At 45.4% G+C, this 22,408-nt stretch overlaps 1 protein-coding gene across 1 annotated transcript in view; it reads right to left on the minus strand.

Annotated features, from left to right (window-relative positions):
- Window positions 1-294: 294 nt before the first annotated feature.
- The window catches only part of PPM1G (protein phosphatase, Mg2+/Mn2+ dependent 1G), a 177,391-nt gene continuing 155,277 nt past the window's right edge, over window positions 295-22,408 (minus strand). Inside the window, exon 10 of the mRNA XM_086928168.1 lies at window positions 295-1,170. Within this exon, the coding sequence (XP_086784294.1) occupies window positions 979-1,170 (192 nt within the window). The 3' untranslated portion in view covers window positions 295-978. The remainder of the gene's footprint in view (window positions 1,171-22,408) is intronic.

Below are 22,408 nucleotides of genomic sequence, written 5' to 3' on the forward strand. Positions count from 1 at the left end.
ATTTTAACCATTTAAACCGATAATCACTATAGCGCAAACTGTTAGGGCTCTGAATGACTATTTGTACGAAAAGAAAAGAAAAAAAAAAACGACGATTTGTCAAATGAATGCAGCCGTACATTGATCCATCCTGCCACAATACAGGGATTCAAACATAATGCATGTGGTCTCTTACCTGTTTTGTTTGAAATACTATCCAGGGTGGCGTCCTAGTCAAAGGAAAATGTTTATTAACTGTAGGACTCGTACCTTGCCCTCTAACAAGTACTACAAAACAAATCACAAACTCATAAATCCTTTCCTGGGTTTTTAGTTGGAGGTGAAAATATAAACAGTTTCATTGAATACACAACATACAGCCATTGTGTGAATCACAACAGCACTAGATTTGGACTTCGTCACAAACAACGAAAAATCCCACCACTTTGAATAAAGCGCCAACAAATCAAATGAATCTGAAACAGGTGAAAATGTATTTGCCACTCCACCCTAACCCAGGAAACGGAATGATCACAGGCACAAATATGGTGACAATCACATAGAGATGCTGCAACATGCACCTCCAGACAACAAATGGCATCAGATTTCACGCGAAACATACAGACCAGGTCAGCCTTGGAGTGGAACAGCCACAACCATCACACGCCTTTTGGCTTCTGTGAAAGGTTCAGATTTCAGTGAGGTTTATTATTAAAATTGCAAATCTTCATGTTCAGACGACGCAGACTCCAGTGGGAACTTGATGCTCTTGGAATGACTGCAAATGAACAGTGCGATTAACCTGCTCCTCCTTACACATTTCCCACCCCTTCTCAATCTCAGGGACACAAACAGTGGCCTTTGACTAAGGCTAAAAAAAGTACAATACTTTTAAAAGTCTCAAGTTCTGCAAGTTTAAAAAAATACAGTCTGGTATTAATCCTGGCAAAGAGTTTGCTCCCACAGTGGCAGAAGCTTCTTGTACTTTGCCACCAACTGCTATTCCTGTTTTAGCTTCTTGTTGGTTTCACTGCAGTTCTCCTCTACTGCGGACTCTGCTTCTTCTAGTTTTCGCTTACTGCCTTCTGAGAGAGGTTTCTGCCTGGGATCCAAGCGTATAATGATGCAGGTCATATTGTCACAACCTGTTCCATCACCTGAAGTGTCAGGAGCTAAACACTGATCCAAGAGCTAGAGAAATAACCGGAGGAAAAAATAAGAACATTAGGCAAGTTAGCATCAACCGTGTAGTACCAAGACAAACAATAAACTACTCTAGAACTGCAGAAAGCCCAAGGGCATGAAAAGGACCCACTTGCTAACTTCAGAAAACATCTAAAAGTATACATGTGCAGCCCCTTACAGATATTAAATCAGTAGATAACCTTCAATGTGACTTCTTCCCTAACAATCAACCAGACATGTTCATACATGCTTTTTTCATCTTGCAGAAATACTATATTAACGTGAAAAAAAATTGGACAAAATATATCTACCTGTAACTCAGTTCTTGCAATGTCAACCACCTACTCTACTAGTATAGCAACTTTTTTTATTTGTAAGACAGCAGGGGATTTGGCAGCCTAACAGAGACCAGTAAACGGACAACTCGAGAAATTCTACGCAAGGTAGACTCGTTATTTCCGAAAGAATCACATTAGTGTTGGTGCAACCACACAGAGGCTGTTGTGCAGTCCAGCTCTCCTTCCTAAGTATGAAGGCCAGAACCTAGATCGCAACCATCCATCACTGAACTTAGCAGCTTGGCTCCTGAAATCACACAACATAGAAATTTAAATTTTTTTCTCAAAACTGTATGGACATTTAGAAAGATGCGAACCATCCTTCTAGTGCAGTCAGAACAGCTATGCCCCTTCAAGTTGTCAAGAGGAGGCAGTAGTCCCTTACTTTTTCCTTGCACTAGATGGCCCTGAAAAAGTAATTCAGAAGTAGAGACCTAATATCAGCCTTCACTATTCTCCCATCCTTCTTGAAGGCCAAGAAGTATCAGGAGTAACCTCGTTATGCCGCTGTACGTCGCAGGAGCCACCTCAATAGCACACTTGACTAGTAGGGTCTGAACTTCTTTGGCAAGGATACTTTATTGATAACTGGCCACAAAGCAGGGGGAGCGTAACCAGACTAAAGAAACTGGAGGGACCAAATGGTCTAAAATTACACCAGCTGGGTTGTCAAAAACAACTTCTAACTACTACCGGTCCCATATGACGATGTGAGGTGATGGTTGCAGCATATGAGGAAGAGCACTAGCAGACACAGCCTCTGCACCATTGCCTTTGGAGCCACTAAAGGCTGGACAGGCTGCATGCAACAAACTCCAGCAAGACTTCAATCTGCTGCAGTGCGGATGCCGGCCAGGGTAAATCTGGGTATATTGGCTTGTTGGAAAGTGGTTTATTAGTAGTGATAAGTAGGACCACTAGTAAGGCCAAAAACACAATAAATGTGCGTAAAACATTTAAAATCACCAAAACTTTAAATAAATAAGACAAATCCAATACCAATTTATAAAAATAGGTTTTATTTTTATGAACAAATAGACACCAAAATCCAACGTAGGGAACTGGAGATATGAATTTGTACCCAATAAACACTTTCTTGTGTGTAAAAATCTATATTGCCAAATTGAGACATCTGGTCGTGCTTGACCGGACCAAACCCAAAGTTTGAAGCCGGTTGCAATGGAGTGTTGGCCGGATACACTAAGCGGGAGGTAGTCCGTCAAAATTTTACCTTCGCATTTTGTTGTTTTTCTGGAGCTTTTTTCCTCTAGACGTTGAGCAAGGCTCCTCTTAAAGCCATATTTGCATCAACATCGTCAGCTTAGTTTTCTGCAAGGGGTCTGTGGAATCCTAGAAGTCTGGAGCTCCGGAGCTTTTAGCGGTATGAACTTGAAATCCAGACCAGGTCGCAGTGCTAGGTCACCGGCTTGATTCTCGACATTGAGTGAGTCCGCTTACGGAGCTTTTTACCAAAAAGTTCCCAAACCTCTGGATCTTCTACCAGAAGTTCTTCAGGGTTCAAAGTGTCCACAACACCAATCCAGGGGTCTAGTATCTCTGAGATAGTCGAAGGGATGTTGGGACTACAATTCCAAAATACTTAAAAGTCCACTAGACAGACTCCAGGATGAGGACGACTTTGTGGAGATAATGCAGGTGGGCACTGTTAACCTGTAGCTTGCAGGAAGTCCACTACTTAATCCTTCTTGAACCAAGGCAAAGTCCTTAGGGCTGTAGTCCATGAAAATCGGACTTCGCTTCGCTTTGATTTCTAGATGACCGATTTTCCTCGATCTCTAGCCTCTGTGCTTAGCGCAGGGATGCCGCCAAGTCACCATGAGCTCTATAAATCCTATAATAGAATAGTCCGAAAGGTGCAGTCCTTCAGAGTGCAGACCTTTGGGGTGCAGATCAGATTTTCAGCAAGGGAGTCCATCTCCTTGTAGTTTCAGGCAGTAAATCTTAGTTGTACGACACTCTCCCATATTTTTTTTAGTTTCTGGGCGTCAAGCGGGGGATGGAAGGGGGTGTTTGAGGCAGGGGTTCAGGACACCCCTGACAACAAGGTGTATAACCACTTCCTCCAAAGTGTGGCATACTCTTCTCCCAGAAAGCACTATTCTTCCAAAATGGAAGAAGTCTCATGAAGAATTAGATGGGGCCAAGTCAACCCATTGGCATGGCTAAGATTCTCTAACACTCCCCTTCCAGCCCCTTCACTAATCTAATTACAGGGGCTCCTATGTGGCTGGGGGTGCAGGATGTCCTGGTGAGCCTGTGCTGACCAAAGCGTCATTCCCGCTTTGAAGGTCAGTTTGGCAACCCCACCCTGATACTGCCTTCTGCAGTTACAGAAAACACTTGGTCTCTCTACCAGGCGACTTGACACCTCATTGAGACAGTTTGGCTATGCCTGGCCAATAAGAAGAAAGCAGGTGGAAGGCTGGAAAGAAAGTTCTATGATGTATTTTCTGAAATGGTTATTATAAATCGAACAGTGGCAAGTTGTTGGATTTATCATACATATCATTTTAAGTCCATAAATGGCATTTCTAGCTCACCCCTATCAGTATTAGACTTACCTAAAAAGAAAAATCCCATGTTAGCATATGGAGCTAGTATTCTACAACAGGGAAAAACGAAATTGGCAATTTTCTCTCAAAACATTTTATTATGTCCCTGCTTATAGTTAAAATGCACCCTACCTCTGGAGGGAGCTAGGGGAGACCTTAGGTGTGACTTGTATGTGAAAACAAGGTCGTTTGAGACTTTATAAGTACCTTTAATTGCAAAGTCGATTTTGCATATCATTCCATTTTAAAAGTATACTGTAAGGCAGGGCTAGCTTTTAAAGTGATAGCAGGTACCACAGTAGGGCATACTTAAGTGCATTAAATCTACTGGGTCTCTAAACCTACATGCCTTACCATATACTACGCACTTACAGGCAGGGCCGGACTGATAATTGCGGGCACCGGGCAATCCCCCGGTAGGCTGGAGGGGGTGGGGGCCGGCTTTGTGGCTGGGGCCGATTTTCGGTCCGTAAAATAACGTGGGTCACACTAATCTGCGGCTGAAATGTAATTGCATTTATAGCGCACTTGTCATGGTTTCACGTCGCTGCAACAATATACATTTGATTTGATTGGAGAGTTTGGATACAGGAAGTAATCACTCGTGAGGCAGGCATGCGTGCGTAAGGCGTCCACTGCTCACATTGCTGCCTGTGCCGCCCGTTAATGGTGCCAGCCTCATTATGCTGCAGGCAGCGCCCAGACCGAAGTCAGAGCTTTTGCAATCGCACACTCTTCATTTCAGAGAGATGGCCGGAGACTCGTCATGGCCGTGACTCAATCAGGTCTGTTTTACTTGTACAACTTGTAAATAACATTTAAATGTAGAGCCTGACTTCGCCTTTAGAAGCTTTGCTATTGGCTGCTCACATCACAGGCTGGTGCCGCTGCGGGCCGAGCTGTAATTATTATAGCACTGAACTTGAAAATATAATTTATTTTACAGCCCTGACTGAGCCTGCCTAACAGCTCGCTGTTTCTGGTCTCCTAAAGCTCTTAAAGAAATCACAGCATATGTTTAGAATAATGTTGTTGCTGGAACAAGATAGACATTTTGCATAGTAGCGGTTTTCTCCCTCCTGAAGCACAACAGAATGTTAATATTCCTGTGGAAAAGAACGTATACATGTAGATCACTAAAGTGCATTTTATGTGGGTAGGTCAGTGGGTAACCGATTTTGTCACACTTCATAAATTACAATCCTAAATTACAATCCTAATATAGCACAATTACTTATGAACTACACCAAAAGGGTCTGTATTAAAAAAATGTGTTTTAAAGGTTAGAACCCAGGGTTACGTTTTCCCTCAGACTTTCATTATCCTAATGTTGCTAAAATGTTTAGTTTGGATAGAAATATATTGTTTTAAGTAAAACCAACCACATTGGAACCTTTTAAATCATACGTGTTAGACGGGGACCTGGAGGGTCGGCCGAGGACAAGAGGAGAGGCCTCCGGGAGGGCCGTCTCCAGCGATCGTACAGACAAGTAACTTCCCCCCACAGATGGACACCACACAAGGATAAGGTCAACACTCTTTATTTGTGGTTCTGGCAGCAAGGTTATCAACGATACAGTGAGATCGGGACACGAGGGTCCTCTCAATTCTAGTCTCTGGAAGGGAAAGGGGGTAGCGGGAAAGTCTTGGTACCGGTCTGGTACTGAGGTGGTACGATGAATAGCTCACAATCCTCGAGCTCGGAGTTCTGGAAGGTCGGGCCGCGGCAGCGCCAGCAGGCTCGGATGATAAGTCTCACTTGAAAAGGGCCACGGCAGCGCCAGCCGGCAAAGGCGATGGTTCACACAAGGACGGGCCGCGGCAGCGCCAGCAGGTCCCGACGAGGATGTAGGTTGCAGAGGGCCGCGGCAGCGCCAGCAGGTCCCGACGAGGATGTAGGTTGCAGAGGGCCGCGGCAGCGCCAGTAGGTCCCAACGGAGATGAAGGTTGCAGAGGGCCGCGGCAGCGCCAGCAGGTCCCAACGGAGATGTAGGTTGTAGAAAGCCGCGGCAGCGCCAGCAGGCAGGACGATGATTCACAAGGCAGGGCTGCGGCAGCGCCAGCAGTCCGTCAAGGATGAGTTCTTCAAGGTGTCTCTCGACTCCAGGATACAACTGCCTTCCTGCTCTGCAGCTGCCCCAGTTATAGGTCTGGCCTCCTTTGATGTCCGGACCCTCGCGCTTGGAGGTCGGGAGGTCTGGGATGACGGAGTCCAGACACCCAGCGGGGGGTGGAGCCAGCGCCCGGGGAGGCTGAGGGCGATCGGTACCTGGCGGGGGAGAGCCAGCGACACTCCTCTCTCCCATTGACCTGCCAAGTGTTCCGCTCACCTCCTGGGTGGATGGTGGTGCCTCGATGTCGGGCCTGGCCAGGCCCAGGGTTGGGTGTCGAGCTGAGGCCACGCGGCCTCGTGGTGCAGTGTCCAAGATGGTGGCTGGGCCGGGGCAATGCTGCTGGTGGAGGCCCGGGCTGGCCGATGTCGTGGTGTTCGGGAGCAGGCGTCCCGTTGGGGACGGGTTGCGGGTTGCTTCTGTGGGTTGCCGGGGTGGTTCTTCTGGGGACACCGGGAGAGTCGGCGTCCGAGTCTTGTGATGCGGGGAGGACACGGCCCCTTCACGAGGCCTGTCCAACAATACGCTTGTGCTTCTCCAGAACAAACACTCTTAAAATATATTGCTTACTAGTATGGATGAAATGTGATTCTACAACTTGTAATCCTCACTGTTTTATGTAACCTTTCATTTAGGCTGATTTACACATGTATGGTTAATTGTCTATCTATAATGTAGAAAAAAGACAATCTAATACAGGGCTAGAGGGATGTTTACCGACCGGGCCTAAGTATTATCCCCCGTAGGAATCAAACAAACTACTACAAACTTAGGGGTCCAAAAGAGGATTCAATCGTAATTCTCTGCTCGTCAACGCCTTATCAATAGTATAAAGGTACGAACGCAATCATAACACTAACAAACCAGACCACAAGATGTGAAGAACCAGTAACGTGAGTCACCCCTGGTGTAGGATTCCCATCAACGGTCTTGTAATGATCAATATTATCATAATCGCAGTCCCAACAAATAGCTGCTATTTGTTGGGACTGCGATTACGATGTTATACTGTTCTGGTTTTTATTAAGGAAGGGGCCAACAATTATTAAAGTCTTCTGGGTTGAGTTCCCTATCCTTTTTTAATATCACCACTTCCTTTTGTTTTGTTACACTGCACTTCCCATCACATCAACACTATGTGGCAGTACCAAGTGATTGTGGGTTGCTACCCCGTATCTGGGTATCGGGGTATGCCGGTCTCAATGATCTAGAGACACAATACCCGATAAGGACTTCCAAATGATAATATTGATCATTACAAGACCGTTGATGGGAATCCTACACCAGGGGTGACTCACGTTACTGGTTCTTCACATCTTGTGGTCTGGTTTGTTAGTGTTATGATTGCGTTCGTACCTTTATACTATTGATAAGGCGTTGACGAGCAGAGAATTACGATTGAATCCTCTTTTGGACCCCTAAGTTTGTAGTAGTTTGTTATCTATAATGTATGCATGATGTAAAGTGCTCTGACACCCTAGTACGAGGAGCCTATAAAATACATGAAAAACATGAAAGAGCGATGAGTGCCCTACCATTAAGGTGCCATGTAGCAGTTTCAAGATGCTCTTACAGTTTCTCGCTGTTCATATGGGTGTAACTTCTGATATTTATCTGTCTCCATGGACTTCATTGCTTTTATTTTACTCGCGAGAAAGTGTCATTTTTAAGTGTCACACATTGCCTGCAAATTGGTCATTGAATATCATTCATAGCTACCATTAAACTATGAAAATGTCACACATAAGCAATCTCAAACCTTGGTATTTATGCTTCAGAGAGAGTCACAGTAGTCGGACTGTCTGAGTCTGACAGACTGAGACTACTACTCCTCCCTCCGTGTCTCCGCTCCGAAGTGCAGCCTGAAGGGAAAAAAGCACAACTGCATTCACCCGGTGCAGACCATGCAGGCAGCCTGCTGCTATGTGGATTTAATAATCAGGAGGAGGTGCCTGCGCCCAGATGCATTGCCTCCTCCTCCAGGCGTTTGCGCGCCACTCTGCAGTTCACTCTTCGAGTGGGGCTGATGGGTGACCAATTGTCAAGCCGCATGTGCATTGGGCCTCACGCAATTAAAAGTGCGCGTGACTGCCTGCATCCCAGACGACTGAGACAGAGAGGCAGAGGCACCGTGCTCAGGCCTGACCGTGCGGCCATAATTAAATCATTTCTAGCCCCCCCTGTCTGAGCAGAGTTTTTCCATCCACTCCAGTCGTCGGCAATTAATTATCATTCATGGTGGGCAGTGGTGGCACTGGGCGGGCATCACGTGCAGTGGTGGATTTGATTGGTGTTGTGAGCAGGGCAGAGGCAGTGCGGAGCGAGGTGGCCCGAGTTGCGTGCTCACAGGACTGTCGCGGGCTGTGGCTGCAGGCAATACATCAAAAATTGTAATCATGATGAATCCATGATGATTGTCACCGTCCGGGAATATGACAAATAATCATCATCATTATTAAAAATGTTGATTTCATGCGCATGGTGCTGGCGTCCGGGCTGCGATTAAAGTAGGAGAACTAAGGTAATGCAGGCTGGCTGCTTCATTTGTTCTCCTACTTTAATCGCGGCCTGTGATTGCTAGGCCTCTAGGGGGTTGCCTCAGGCGGACAATTAAAGTAATACAGGCCCAATTAATTTTTTTGCACATACCATCAGATTGAGGCCTAAACAGATGGTATGTGCAAAAAAACCAAAATGGAGCAAACATTTGGGGCATGGGCGGCCCCCCAGCCTCGCTCACAAACTGGAGGCTCTGGTGAGGTTGGTCTCGTCTCAAGAGACTCACTCTATCTGACTCCACTGCGCAGCACAGAACCGGGATGAATCATTTCCACAGACAGGACCAGGCCATGGAGAGATGTTCCCAATCAGGAATCATTTTGACAGGCAGGAACAGGCCGAGACTGAGGACATGTGTTCTCGTGACGTGGATAACTTCCATGGTGAGTAGCAAACTAGGTCGGTGGAGAGATGTTCTTCTCTGGTACCAGTTCTACAGTTTCAAGGTAACTTGTGCCTGATATTCGAGCCTGTGTGTGTGTCTGGCTATGTTACGTCTAGGTATGTTAGATGTTGTGACAGTGGTGTCTTTGGCAGTAACAGGTGTGTGCATGCCACAGAAGTGTGTTTTGCTGTAATGTTGTCTCTGCTGCATCCCTGTACTGTGTGGTGTCTATCACTGTCCGTGCTACGTGTGTCATGACTAAGGCTCCCTGTTTTCCGTTTTTACTGATTTTTACAGATAAATAAAGACAGAAAACATTAATTATCTTGTCTGTATTTATTTTAAAATTTGGATAAAAATGGAAATTTGGTTGCTTTGAGTAATTTTAAATCCTGTCTGCCATGACTGCCAGGCCAATAGCTGTGTGAATTGATAGGTGAGGGGGTTAAAAAGTAAGGAATTTTTGTTTAGAGGCTTTAACACCAGTATCTATGCACAAGGTTGATACTGAAATGTGCATATTTTAATATAAGTGCATTGATTTATCTTCTGCTGGTGTTCATATCACTGAAATCTGGCAGGCATTCAAGCATGAGTACATATTTATCGGTTAAATAAACGTGGAAATACACTAATTTCAGCTTCATTTTTCCACAAAACTCAAAATAAATATGGATAAATACAGACGGAAACGTGAAAAAAAGAAATACCATAAAACCGGAAGCCCTAGTCATGACTTATGGGCTTTGTATCACTATAAGCCTGTACTGTGTGTTGTGTGACTGTTTTCTGTGCTATGTGTCATTGTGGTTTTGATCTGTATATGTGCTGTATGCTGCAGTGTCCCTGTGTGTGTGTTTTAGGTCATTGTGTCTGTATTATGTGACAGTGTCTTTGCTGTGTGTCACTTTGTTTCTGTGTTGTATGTACGTCTGATTGACAGCATGTGTTTGACTTGTATTCCACTGTGCCAGCGTGTGTGTTGTTTATACATATTATTAGTAAGTAATTTACTAGATCAATTTATGATTGTTTACATCACCAAGTAAAAACAATACATTTTATACTATGTCATTAATATAAAAAGAGCTATACAACAAAGACAATTGCAGTAGTTTCCAAACTACTTAATAGCCATGAAGAGAGTAGTTCTCTTGGGTAGCTAACATTTTACTTACAGCTATATCCCAAGAAATATATTAATATGTAAGTATCACTGTTTTTCTGGCTGTGGCGTGTATGTTTGTCTGTCACAGTGTGTACACAGTCTGTCTCTTTGTGATTGCATCCATCTGGATCTTTGTGTCTAGCTTCATTGTGTGCTAAAGTGGCACAATGACTGTCGGCCTCTGTGTCAGTGTTTAAATACTTGTCTGACAATTTCCATGTGTAATTAAATGTCTGATTGCCTCTTGTTTGCCTTTCTGCATGTGTGGATATTTTTGTGTATCTGTCTGGTGCTGCTGACTTTGATTTTTTAAGGACATTTGAGTAGGATGATAGTATAGATAAAGGGTATTTGATTGATAGTATTGGTGGATACTCATGTTCTATACAGCTATAGCCACCTTCTCCAGTACAGCCATGGGAACATTCTGTGATCCAATAATGCACATTTACTACAGTAGGATAACAGTATGTTTTGCCCTGCATTAATGCCTATTCTGTAGGGCAATAATAGCCAGTCTCTAGGACAGTTGTGGCCTCAGTCCTGTAGGAGAGTGATTGCATTAATTCTGTAGTACAGTCATGGGACCATTCTGTGTAAAATAATGAGCGCCTTGAGACCCTTCCGGGTAAGTAGCGCACTATACAAATGTCATGATTGATTGAACATATACCATAGTACAAAACGTCATTACATTCATGCCCATTCTACAATGCAATAGCCTTATTCTTTAGTGAAATTATGACACTCTGTAGTACAATAGCCTCAAATCGGTAGGGTAGCAATGACATACTATAATACACTTATTGCATTTTCTGTGCTACAATCATTGCATATTTTGTAGTACAGACGCACAGAGATGGTCATATTTGGGACAAAGATGGCTACATTCAAAAGTACAGCCAAGGGGACATTCTGTACTACATTAATGGGCATATACTGCTGTACCGTAATGACATGTCATTCAGTACTTGGATACCCGTTTTGTTATACAATAATATCTATTTTATCTAGTTCAACTATTCCCTTATTCTGTAGTGAACTATTATTGTATTATGTGGAACAACGATGGCGCTTTGGTGTAGTGAGGGTAAAATAAGTAAGTTAGTGGTATGTTCTGTAGTGAAATGATGGAAGGAGAGAGAAAGATTTCCATCTCTCCCCTTTCTCTCTCTCTCCTTTTCTATCTCCCTCTCTCTCTCTCTCTCCTCCTCTCTCGCTGTATCCCTCTCCATCCCTCTTTCTATCCTTCTCTCGCTCTCCCACTCTGTCTTTCTCTCGCGCCTCCTCTCCCCCTACCTTTCCCTCTTTTTCCCCTCCCTCTTTCTCCATCCCTCTCCCTTTCTCTATTTCTCTATCCTCTCTCTCGCGCTCACTCGCTCGCTCTTTATTTATCCCTCTCCCCCTCTCAATCTTTCTCTCTATACCTATCCTTCTCTTGCTCCTACTCTCTCCCTCCTCTGTATATCCCAATATCTCTCTTGCTTCCTCTCTTTCACTCACTCACTCCCTCCTCTTTCTTCCTCTCCCCTCTCCCCCCTCCCTCCCTCTCCCCCTTTCTCTCTATCTCTCCCTATCCCTCTCTAGCTCTCACTCTCTGCCCCCTCTCTCGCCCTCCGCTCTCACTATCCCACTATCACTCTCTCCCTCTGTTCCTCTCACTCCCTCTCTTTCTCCCTCCCTCTCCGTCCCTCCCCCTCTTTCCATCCCCCTCCCGGTCCTTCTCTGTCCTCTCCTTCCGCTAGCTCTCATTCTCTTCCTCTTTTTTCCCTCTTTTCCTTTTCTCTTCCTCTGTCTCCCTCTCTCCCCCTTCCTTCCTTCCCTCCCTCTCTCCTCTCATCTCTTCCCCACGTAAAACATAGCCATACCTATTGCCGCGGTCAGTGCTTGTTCATGCTCCCAGCATTTCTATATAATATTTTGTGTCAATGAATGTATTATGCAGACGTCTTAATTTATTTTTCATGAGTGTTCAGACCTCTCAGCGGACCCTCCTGGGGGTTGAAGGAGAGGGGGCAGGGTGCCTCATCACTATTAGACCTGGTGCTCTTTAAGGTCATCATCTACTATTTACTGTGCTTTGAAAGTTGATACAATTGAACATGTAACGAAAAATGTGCTGTAAAATTCACCATTTGGTCTGTCTTTTCCCAAAATTTTCCCCCAAAAAAACCCTAGTAGTGGTCGAGCTCGCTTGCTGCACTCGCTCGCTACGTGCCGGACGGGGGCTGGTCTGGAAAAGTTTGCCAGGGCTGCTTTCAGTTCCCAGTTCAGCCCTGCTTACAGGTAGGCTGTCAGTACCAATTGTAATTATGCCTAATTACCGTGTACTTCTAATCAGAACACAGGACCTAGGTCTGGACAGCAGAGCCCAGGACAGATTAATTTCAGCTTGGACGTGGCAATGAAAAGGAGGTTATAGTTTCTTACCTGTAATTCCAGTTCTCTCGTAGGGGTATTTCCATTATAGTCATAAGCGTTGAATAGTCCCGCCCATCTGCGTGAACCCCAAAGTACTTTATCAAATATAAGTTCTTAAGTGATGAAGTTCGCCTTTCTTCAGGAAGGCCTTGAAAAATCACTTTAAAGTCATAATGCAGCCTAGGGGTAGGCTACAGTGGTCAGAGTTCTTCATCTTAGAATGGCAAAAGAAGAGACAGTAATTACATATGCTCGCAGTAAGTGAACTTTTAGTAATGGCACAGGAAAAAAACCTTCGCAAGCCCTTTTGTAATGAGAAAACAGACAAAGTAGTGCAGGGCAATATAGCCCAAAGGCTGCCATTATAAGTGAAGAAAAACCTGACTGCCTTTAAGAGCAGAGAGACCACCGATATGCCAGCATGCTCAGCCAGCTGCAGTTACCTCAGTTCTTTTAGAAGGCTATTATAAACCAATAAGAGCATGAAATTATCTGTCCACTGCACCGGGGAGGATGAAAGACTGCTTATGACTGACTATCATGGAAATACCCCTACGAGAGAACTCGAATTGCAGATAAAAAAAACTACACCTTCTCTCGTAAAGTCATAAGCGTTGAATAGAATAGCAAGCACATCACCTCTGATGTGGTGGAATAAACAGACCACATCAAGAATGAAAGCTGATGGGTAAAAAGGTCTGCGGGATGCCGGCCTACTTGCGCATCTGCCCTAGCACCTATGTCCAGGCAGTAGTGTCTAGTGAACATACAAACTGGTCCCCAAGTAGCTGTCTTGCAAAAAAACGCAAAGGGAATACTCGCCAATGCAGCAGTAGCTGCCAAGCCTCTGGTAGAGTGTGTTTTGGGCCTGCCAGAAAGATTTGTTAACTAGTTGATACCAGCAGAGAATGCAAGAGACAACCCACCGAAAGATTGACTGTTTAGAAGTAGCTAAACCTGTGCTGACTGGGCCATAATTGATAAACAGCTGTTGTGAGCTACGAATGGCCTTGCCTAAATAGAATTTTAATACCCTTTTCACATTCAGCGAGTGGAGGAGTCTCCCCGCTGGAGACGAAGGGTTTGGAAAGAACGTGGGAAAAGCGATAGTCTCATTTACGAGGAAATCAGAGACCACTTTAGGGAGGAACTTATGATGCCTGCGCAGCTCTACTTTGAAAGAGTGAAGACTGTAAGGCTCATGGGTGCAAAGTGCCTGGTTGAAAAGAGATTGCATTTTAAATAGGATAAAAATCTGTTTTCTATCAGAAAAATACTTAGCTCCACAGAGAAAGACACAAGACGGGTGCAGAAAAATTGTGAACTTTGAAGATCTAAACGGTAAAAAGAAAAAACTAAAAAAGGTAGAGTTCAATGCTCCAAGGTTCCCGTCAGAAGGAGCCAGAAAAAACACTGGTTGAGCAGGATGAGATGTTGGTTGTCTCTGCTCTTAAAAAGGCACAGCCTGTTTTTTCTTCACTTATAATGGCAGCTTATGGGCTACATTGCCCCGCACTACTTCATCTCGGTTTCCTCATAGCAAAAGGGTTTGCGAAGGTTCTTTTTTCTGTGCCTTTACAAAAAGTTAATGTACTGCGAGCATATGTAATTACAGTCTTCTTTTGCCATGGCAAGGTGAAGAACTCTGACCACTGTAGCCTACACCTAGGCTGCATTATGACTTAAAAGTGACTTTAAGGCCTTCCTGAAGAAAGGCGAACTCCAGCACTTAAGAACATATATTCAATAAAGTGCTCCGGGTTCCACGCAGATGAGCAGGACTATGTAACGGTTATGACTATACATGGAATCCCGTACGAGAGAAGCAGAGAGCACCAAGCACAAAATGTGAAGCAGAGTCTGGGTGTAAGATTCTTGAATAGGTATTTAGTTGCCAATGTTGGGTTGTGGAATCTTATGTGCAAAGTCTAGGAACAGAAGTACCATGTTTCAAGTTGTGTAGGATGGTCACAATCATGTGCTTACAAGATACATGTGGTTTGGTATTCAACTGGAGAAAGAGCAGTACCTCAGTTGCCTATGTTGCAAAATTGTGGAAATGTAGTACTGTATGGTGTGTAAAATTGGGGACAAGTAGCAACCTGTTGGTGATGACGCATGGGGTAAATAGAACCCCTTGACGTACAAAATTAGGGACAAGTAGTATCCGGTCTCATGAAGACTACACTGCAAGTTGAGGCCTGTAGCCACAATTCCCATTAACGGTGTGCTCAGGGACCAGCTGACACTGTGTATAAATGGGAAGATTCGACATGAGAGAGACACCGGAGGCAAGGTGCATTGGTGAAGGTATTGTTTGAGTCGTGCTGGTAGCTAACCACTACTTGAATTTTGGGTTTTCAGTAGATTCAGCATGCGTGTTCTGAAGGGGGGGTGACGGGCAGGGGGGATATGGAAGGAGTGCAGAGTCCTGGGATGTACTTTTGTGTGAGATTGTGGTGCAGTGATTATGTGGGGATGGTGGGTTGCTTGTGCAAGATTGTGAAGGAGTGAGAGTTTGTTGTGCTGTAGTATTGCAAGTTGGATGTCTGGGAACATTGTGTACAAGTGTGGTTGTGAGAATAGGTTTTGTGTTGGAGTCTGGCATAGAGTTTCGAGTTCAGGTGATTTATAGTTACATTTTTAGTTTTTGTTGTTTGTGCCTTGAATATGTAGACTTAGGGATGTTGGAGAATCACTTTGTCAAAGGAAGCTGGTGGGTTATATGCCTCGACTATCGTATGAATGAGCGTCGGCACAGATGTTGTATAGTGTTATTTTGAGTGTGCAGACGTAGTGGTAGGACCTCATATCTGAGGAGGTTGCAAGACTTTCACATCTTGGGCCGTTGCACAACTGAACAGTCTTGCTTCTTTGACATAAGGTTTTGGGACCCTCAGGTCTTGAACCTCCACAGAGTTGGCTACTGCCATTTGCTGTCTCTGGGTGATAGCAACAATCTGTCATACTCTTCAATATGCATGCAGAGTGACTGTGTAACCTGCACATGTTGGAGATAGAATGGTTTTGAAAAAATTCATCTGTAATTTATATGCAAGAGAACGGCTGTTCTTTGCATGCAAGAGAGGTATGTAGTACTCTCTGCCTCCCTTCCCAATTAGGTCTTACCTGAGGCTTCGAATGCTGAGAGCAAATGATGTAATAGCATGCTGGTGTGTAGTCTGCAATCGAACGTATGTGATCATCAGTACAGTGGGATGGAAAATGGATCCTTGACAGGACCTAACTGCAATTGTAGTAATCCAAGGGCCTACCATGAAAAAAGTACTTGCCTCCACAGTCTTGTATGAATACCCAGCCCATTTACTACAACAATATTCCTGGTCACTATTTTTCTTAAAATGTAACTGATTTTTTAAAAAGATTTAAAAACTGAATAAAATTGGTCAAGTTATTTTTTAATTGGGCTGCAAAGGAGTTTCTTAAAAAATTAAAATACATTTTTTTTCTATTGAAGAGCTTTGAACATGTATATGTTATTGGTTAGGAACGAATATGCTACTTACCAGTATGCATCTGTTCTTGGCATGTAGGGCTGCTGACATTCATATCTGTGCATAGATCGCCGCCTAGTGTTGGGTCCGGATGATTGCACATTGTTGTCCTGGAAGAGTCTTCGAAGTATCACGAGATAGGTGGCTCCTCCCCTGGACTACAGTGCGCATGGGCATCCTCTCCATCCTCAGATTGTTTTTCGCCATTGTGGCAGAGCTGGTGTAATACAGTGAGTGATGTCCATGCTAGATAGTAATTCTGAATGCTACAGCTGCTACAGGCGCCGGGGAGGAGGGTAGGCTATATGAATGTCAGCAGCCCTACATGCCAAGAACAGATGCATACTGGTAAGTAGCATATTCCGTTCGAGGCAGGTGGGCTGCTGAATTCATATCTGTGCATAGATTACATAGCAGTCCCTCCTGTTAGCGGCGGAGAAAAGACAACAAAAAGCTGTTTTGTTTTTCTGAAATAGTTTGTTCTGTCTATATAGTACATTAGAGCCCTTTTGACAAATAACGTGTGTAGGGATCTCTCCGCGACATTTTCTGGATTAGGAAAGAAAACTGGCAGTTCTATGGTCTGGTTCATGTGGAACTGTGAAATCACCTTAGGCATAAATGTAGGGTTAGTGCGTAATACAACCCTATTTGCGTGGACCTGGACGAATGGCTCTTGAATGGTTAGTGCCTGGAGTTCACTAACTCTCCTCAGTGAGGTAATGGCTACTAGGAAAACAACTTTCCAGGTCAGAAATTGAATCTCACAAGAGTGTAGAGGTTCAAAAGGTGGTCCCATCAATCTGGTGAGGACCACATTCAGGTTCCAGACTGGTGACGGTGGGTGTCTGGGAGGAATCACTCTTAAATCCTTCCAGAAAAGCTTTAATGGCAGGCACTCTGAATAATGAGAGGTGCTGCCTGTTCTGAAGATAGGCTGCTATGGCGGATACATGTATACGAATGGAACTGTATGCTAGATTAAATCTGTATAAATGCAACAAATAACAGATGTTTTGAATAGATGCATCCAGTGGGTTAATGTCATTGTTGGTACAATATATGACAAACCTTTTCCATTTAGCCGCATAGCATGCTCTGGTTGTGGGCAGTCTTGCCTCCTTGATGATATTCATACATTCTGGCGGCAAGTTGAGGTAGCCAAATTCTAGGACTTCAGGAGCCAGATCGCCAGGTTGAGCGGTTGCGGATCTGGATGCTGAATGTCACCATGGCTCTGCGTCAAAAGCCTGGGTGTGAGGCCTAGCCTTTGATGCGGTACCACGGATAGTTCTAGAAACGTGGTGTACCATGGTTGGCGTGCCCACATTGGAGCAACCAGGATGAGTGTCATAGAGTGTTGTAGTAGTTTGCGTGCCACCAGCGGTATCAAAGGTGCTGGGGGAAAAGTGTACGCAAATTTGCCTGACCAGTTCATCCATATCGCATTGCCCTGTGACTGTGGGAACATGCTTGCGAAGCTTTGGCATTTTGTATTTTCCCTTGTGGCGAACAGGTCTATCTGTGGATGACCCCACTGCTGGAAGTACGGTTGGAGCACTGATGGATGTATCTCCCACTCGTGCATCTGGTGGCTGTGTCTGCTGAGCAGATCCGCCATCTGGTTGTCCTTGCCCGGGAGGTGTTCCGCCATGAGGAAGATGTTCCTTTGAATGGCCCACTTCCACATGCTCTGAGCCAGATGAGACAACTGTGGAGAGTGTGTTCCTCCCTGCATCTGTATGTAGTACATGGCAGTCATCTTGTCCTTCCGGATCAACACGACCTTTTTGCACAAGTGTACCTTGAAAGCTTTCATCGCCATGAAGATTGCCATCAGTTCCAGAAGGTTGATTTGCATCTTCTTTTGCTGTGCTGTCCATAGTCACTGCACTGTGTAGTGGAATACATGAGCTCCCCATCCCAGGAGAGACGCGTCCTCCGTCAGTACAATTTGTGGCAAAGGCTCTTGGAACGGTCGGCCCTTGCAAAGGTTTCGTGGGTTCCACCAATGCAGAGAGTTGAATGCCCGACCGCTCACCAACACTAGGTCTTTTAACTGTCCTTGAGCCTGATTCCACTGACATGCTAAGCACTCCTGAAGCGAACGCATGTGTAGTCTCGCGTGCGGGACTATGAAAATGCAGGAGGCCATCATGCCTATCAACTGCATGAACACTTGTGCTGGAAGCGAGTGTTGTGGTCTGAATTTTTGTATCAGCAATTGCATGCTGTTTAGTCTCGCTGAATTCGGCTGCCAGAGTGTTTATTGTCACGCCCAGGTACTGTCGCACGTGGGCGGGCTGAAGATGTGACTTCGGATAATTCAGTGAGAATCCTAGACTGAAGAAGATGAATGCTTTGGGTCATGTGGCTGGCACACTGCTGGGCCGTCTTTGCTTGAATAAGCCAGTCGTCCAGATAAGGGAAAGGGAGGACTTTGAACTGATAATGTTGATCTTGAATAGTGAACCTGAGATACTGTCTGTGTGATGGGTGTATGGGTATATGGAAATAGGCATTTTGTTGTTTTTCTGGAGCTTTTTTCCTCTAGACGTTGAGCAAGGCTCCTCTTAAAGCCATATTTGCATCAACATCGTCAGCTTAGTTTTCTGCAAGGGGTCTGTGGAATCCTAGAAGTCTGGAGCTCCGGAGCTTTTAGCGGTATGAACTTGAAATCCAGACCAGGTCGCAGTGCTAGGTCACCGGCTTGATTCTCGACATTGAGTGAGTCCGCTTACGGAGCTTTTTACCAAAAAGTTCCCAAACCTCTGGATCTTCTACCAGAAGTTCTTCAGGGTTCAAAGTGTCCACAACACCAATCCAGGGGTCTAGTATCTCTGAGATAGTCGAAGGGATGTTGGGACTACAATTCCAAAATACTTAAAAGTCCACTAGACAGACTCCAGGATGAGGACGACTTTGTGGAGATAATGCAGGTGGGCACTGTTAACCTGTAGCTTGCAGGAAGTCCACTACTTAATCCTTCTTGAACCAAGGCAAAGTCCTTAGGGCTGTAGTCCATGAAAATCGGACTTCGCTTCGCTTTGATTTCTAGATGACCGATTTTCCTCGATCTCTAGCCTCTGTGCTTAGCGCAGGGATGCCGCCAAGTCACCATGAGCTCTATAAATCCTATAATAGAATAGTCCGAAAGGTGCAGTCCTTCAGAGTGCAGACCTTTGGGGTGCAGATCAGATTTTCAGCAAGGGAGTCCATCTCCTTGTAGTTTCAGGCAGTAAATCTTAGTTGTACGACACTCTCCCATATTTTTTTTAGTTTCTGGGCGTCAAGCGGGGGATGGAAGGGGGTGTTTGAGGCAGGGGTTCAGGACACCCCTGACAACAAGGTGTATAACCACTTCCTCCAAAGTGTGGCATACTCTTCTCCCAGAAAGCACTATTCTTCCAAAATGGAAGAAGTCTCATGAAGAATTAGATGGGGCCAAGTCAACCCATTGGCATGGCTAAGATTCTCTAACACTCCCCTTCCAGCCCCTTCACTAATCTAATTACAGGGGCTCCTATGTGGCTGGGGGTGCAGGATGTCCTGGTGAGCCTGTGCTGACCAAAGCGTCATTCCCGCTTTGAAGGTCAGTTTGGCAACCCCACCCTGATACTGCCTTCTGCAGTTACAGAAAACACTTGGTCTCTCTACCAGGCGACTTGACACCTCATTGAGACAGTTTGGCTATGCCTGGCCAATAAGAAGAAAGCAGGTGGAAGGCTGGAAAGAAAGTTCTATGATGTATTTTCTGAAATGGTTATTATAAATCGAACAGTGGCAAGTTGTTGGATTTATCATACATATCATTTTAAGTCCATAAATGGCATTTCTAGCTCACCCCTATCAGTATTAGACTTACCTAAAAAGAAAAATCCCATGTTAGCATATGGAGCTAGTATTCTACAACAGGGAAAAACGAAATTGGCAATTTTCTCTCAAAACATTTTATTATGTCCCTGCTTATAGTTAAAATGCACCCTACCTCTGGAGGGAGCTAGGGGAGACCTTAGGTGTGACTTGTATGTGAAAACAAGGTCGTTTGAGACTTTATAAGTACCTTTAATTGCAAAGTCGATTTTGCATATCATTCCATTTTAAAAGTATACTGTAAGGCAGGGCTAGCTTTTAAAGTGATAGCAGGTACCACAGTAGGGCATACTTAAGTGCATTAAATCTACTGGGTCTCTAAACCTACATGCCTTACCATATACTACGCACTTACAGGCAGGGCCGGACTGATAATTGCGGGCACCGGGCAATCCCCCGGTAGGCTGGAGGGGGTGGGGGCCGGCTTTGTGGCTGGGGCCGATTTTCGGTCCGTAAAATAACGTGGGTCACACTAATCTGCGGCTGAAATGTAATTGCATTTATAGCGCACTTGTCATGGTTTCACGTCGCTGCAACAATATACATTTGATTTGATTGGAGAGTTTGGATACAGGAAGTAATCACTCGTGAGGCAGGCATGCGTGCGTAAGGCGTCCACTGCTCACATTGCTGCCTGTGCCGCCCGTTAATGGTGCCAGACTCATTATGCTGCAGGCAGCGCCCAGACCGAAGTCAGAGCTTTTGCAATCGCACACTCTTCATTTCAGAGAGATGGCCGGAGACTCGTCATGGCCGTGACTCAATCAGGTCTGTTTTACTTGTACAACTTGTAAATAACATTTAAATGTAGAGCCTGACTTCGCCTTTAGAAGCTTTGCTATTGGCTGCTCACATCACAGGCTGGTGCCGCTGCGGGCCGAGCTGTAATTATTATAGCACTGAACTTGAAAATATAATTTATTTTACAGCCCTGACTGAGCCTGCCTAACAGCTCGCTGTTTCTGGTCTCCTAAAGCTCTTAAAGAAATCACAGCATATGTTTAGAATAATGTTGTTGCTGGAACAAGATAGACATTTTGCATAGTAGCGGTTTTCTCCCTCCTGAAGCACAACAGAATGTTAATATTCCTGTGGAAAAGAACGTATACATGTAGATCACTAAAGTGCATTTTATGTGGGTAGGTCAGTGGGTAACCGATTTTGTCACACTTCATAAATTACAATCCTAAATTACAATCCTAATATAGCACAATTACTTATGAACTACACCAAAAGGGTCTGTATTAAAAAAATGTGTTTTAAAGGTTAGAACCCAGGGTTACGTTTTCCCTCAGACTTTCATTATCCTAATGTTGCTAAAATGTTTAGTTTGGATAGAATATATAGTTTTAAGTAAAACCAACCACATTGGAACCTTTTAAATCATACGTGTTAGACGGGGACCTGGAGGGTCGGCCGAGGACAAGAGGAGAGGCCTCCGGGAGGGCCGTCTCCAGCGATCGTACAGACAAGTAACTTCCCCCCACAGATGGACACCACACAAGGATAAGGTCAACACTCTTTATTTGTGGTTCTGGCAGCAAGGTTATCAACGATACAGTGAGATCGGGACACGAGGGTCCTCTCAATTCTAGTCTCTGGAAGGGAAAGGGGGTAGCGGGAAAGTCTTGGTACCGGTCTGGTACTGAGGTGGTACGATGAATAGCTCACAATCCTCGAGCTCGGAGTTCTGGAAGGTCGGGCCGCGGCAGCGCCAGCAGGCTCGGATGATAAGTCTCACTTGAAAAGGGCCACGGCAGCGCCAGCCGGCAAAGGCGATGGTTCACACAAGGACGGGCCGCGGCAGCGCCAGCAGGTCCCGACGAGGATGTAGGTTGCAGAGGGCCGCGGCAGCGCCAGCAGGTCCCGACGAGGATGTAGGTTGCAGAGGGCCGCGGCAGCGCCAGTAGGTCCCAACGGAGATGGAGGTTGCAGAGGGCCGCGGCAGCGCCAGCAGGTCCCAACGGAGATGTAGGTTGTAGAAAGCCGCGGCAGCGCCAGCAGGCAGGACGATGATTCACAAGGCAGGGCTGCGGCAGCGCCAGCAGTCCGTCAAGGATGAGTTCTTCAAGGTGTCTCTCGACTCCAGGATACAACTGCCTTCCTGCTCTGCAGCTGCCCCAGTTATAGGTCTGGCCTCCTTTGATGTCCGGACCCTCGCGCTTGGAGGTCGGGAGGTCTGGGATGACGGAGTCCAGACACCCAGCGGGGGGTGGAGCCAGCGCCCGGGGAGGCTGAGGGCGATCGGTACCTGGCGGGGGAGAGCCATCGACACTCCTCTCTCCCATTGACCTGCCAAGT

Source organism: Lissotriton vulgaris, chromosome 6, assembly GCF_964263255.1.
Source record: "Lissotriton vulgaris chromosome 6, aLisVul1.2, whole genome shotgun sequence".
In the NCBI taxonomy this organism is placed as follows: Eukaryota; Metazoa; Chordata; class Amphibia; order Caudata; family Salamandridae; genus Lissotriton; species Lissotriton vulgaris.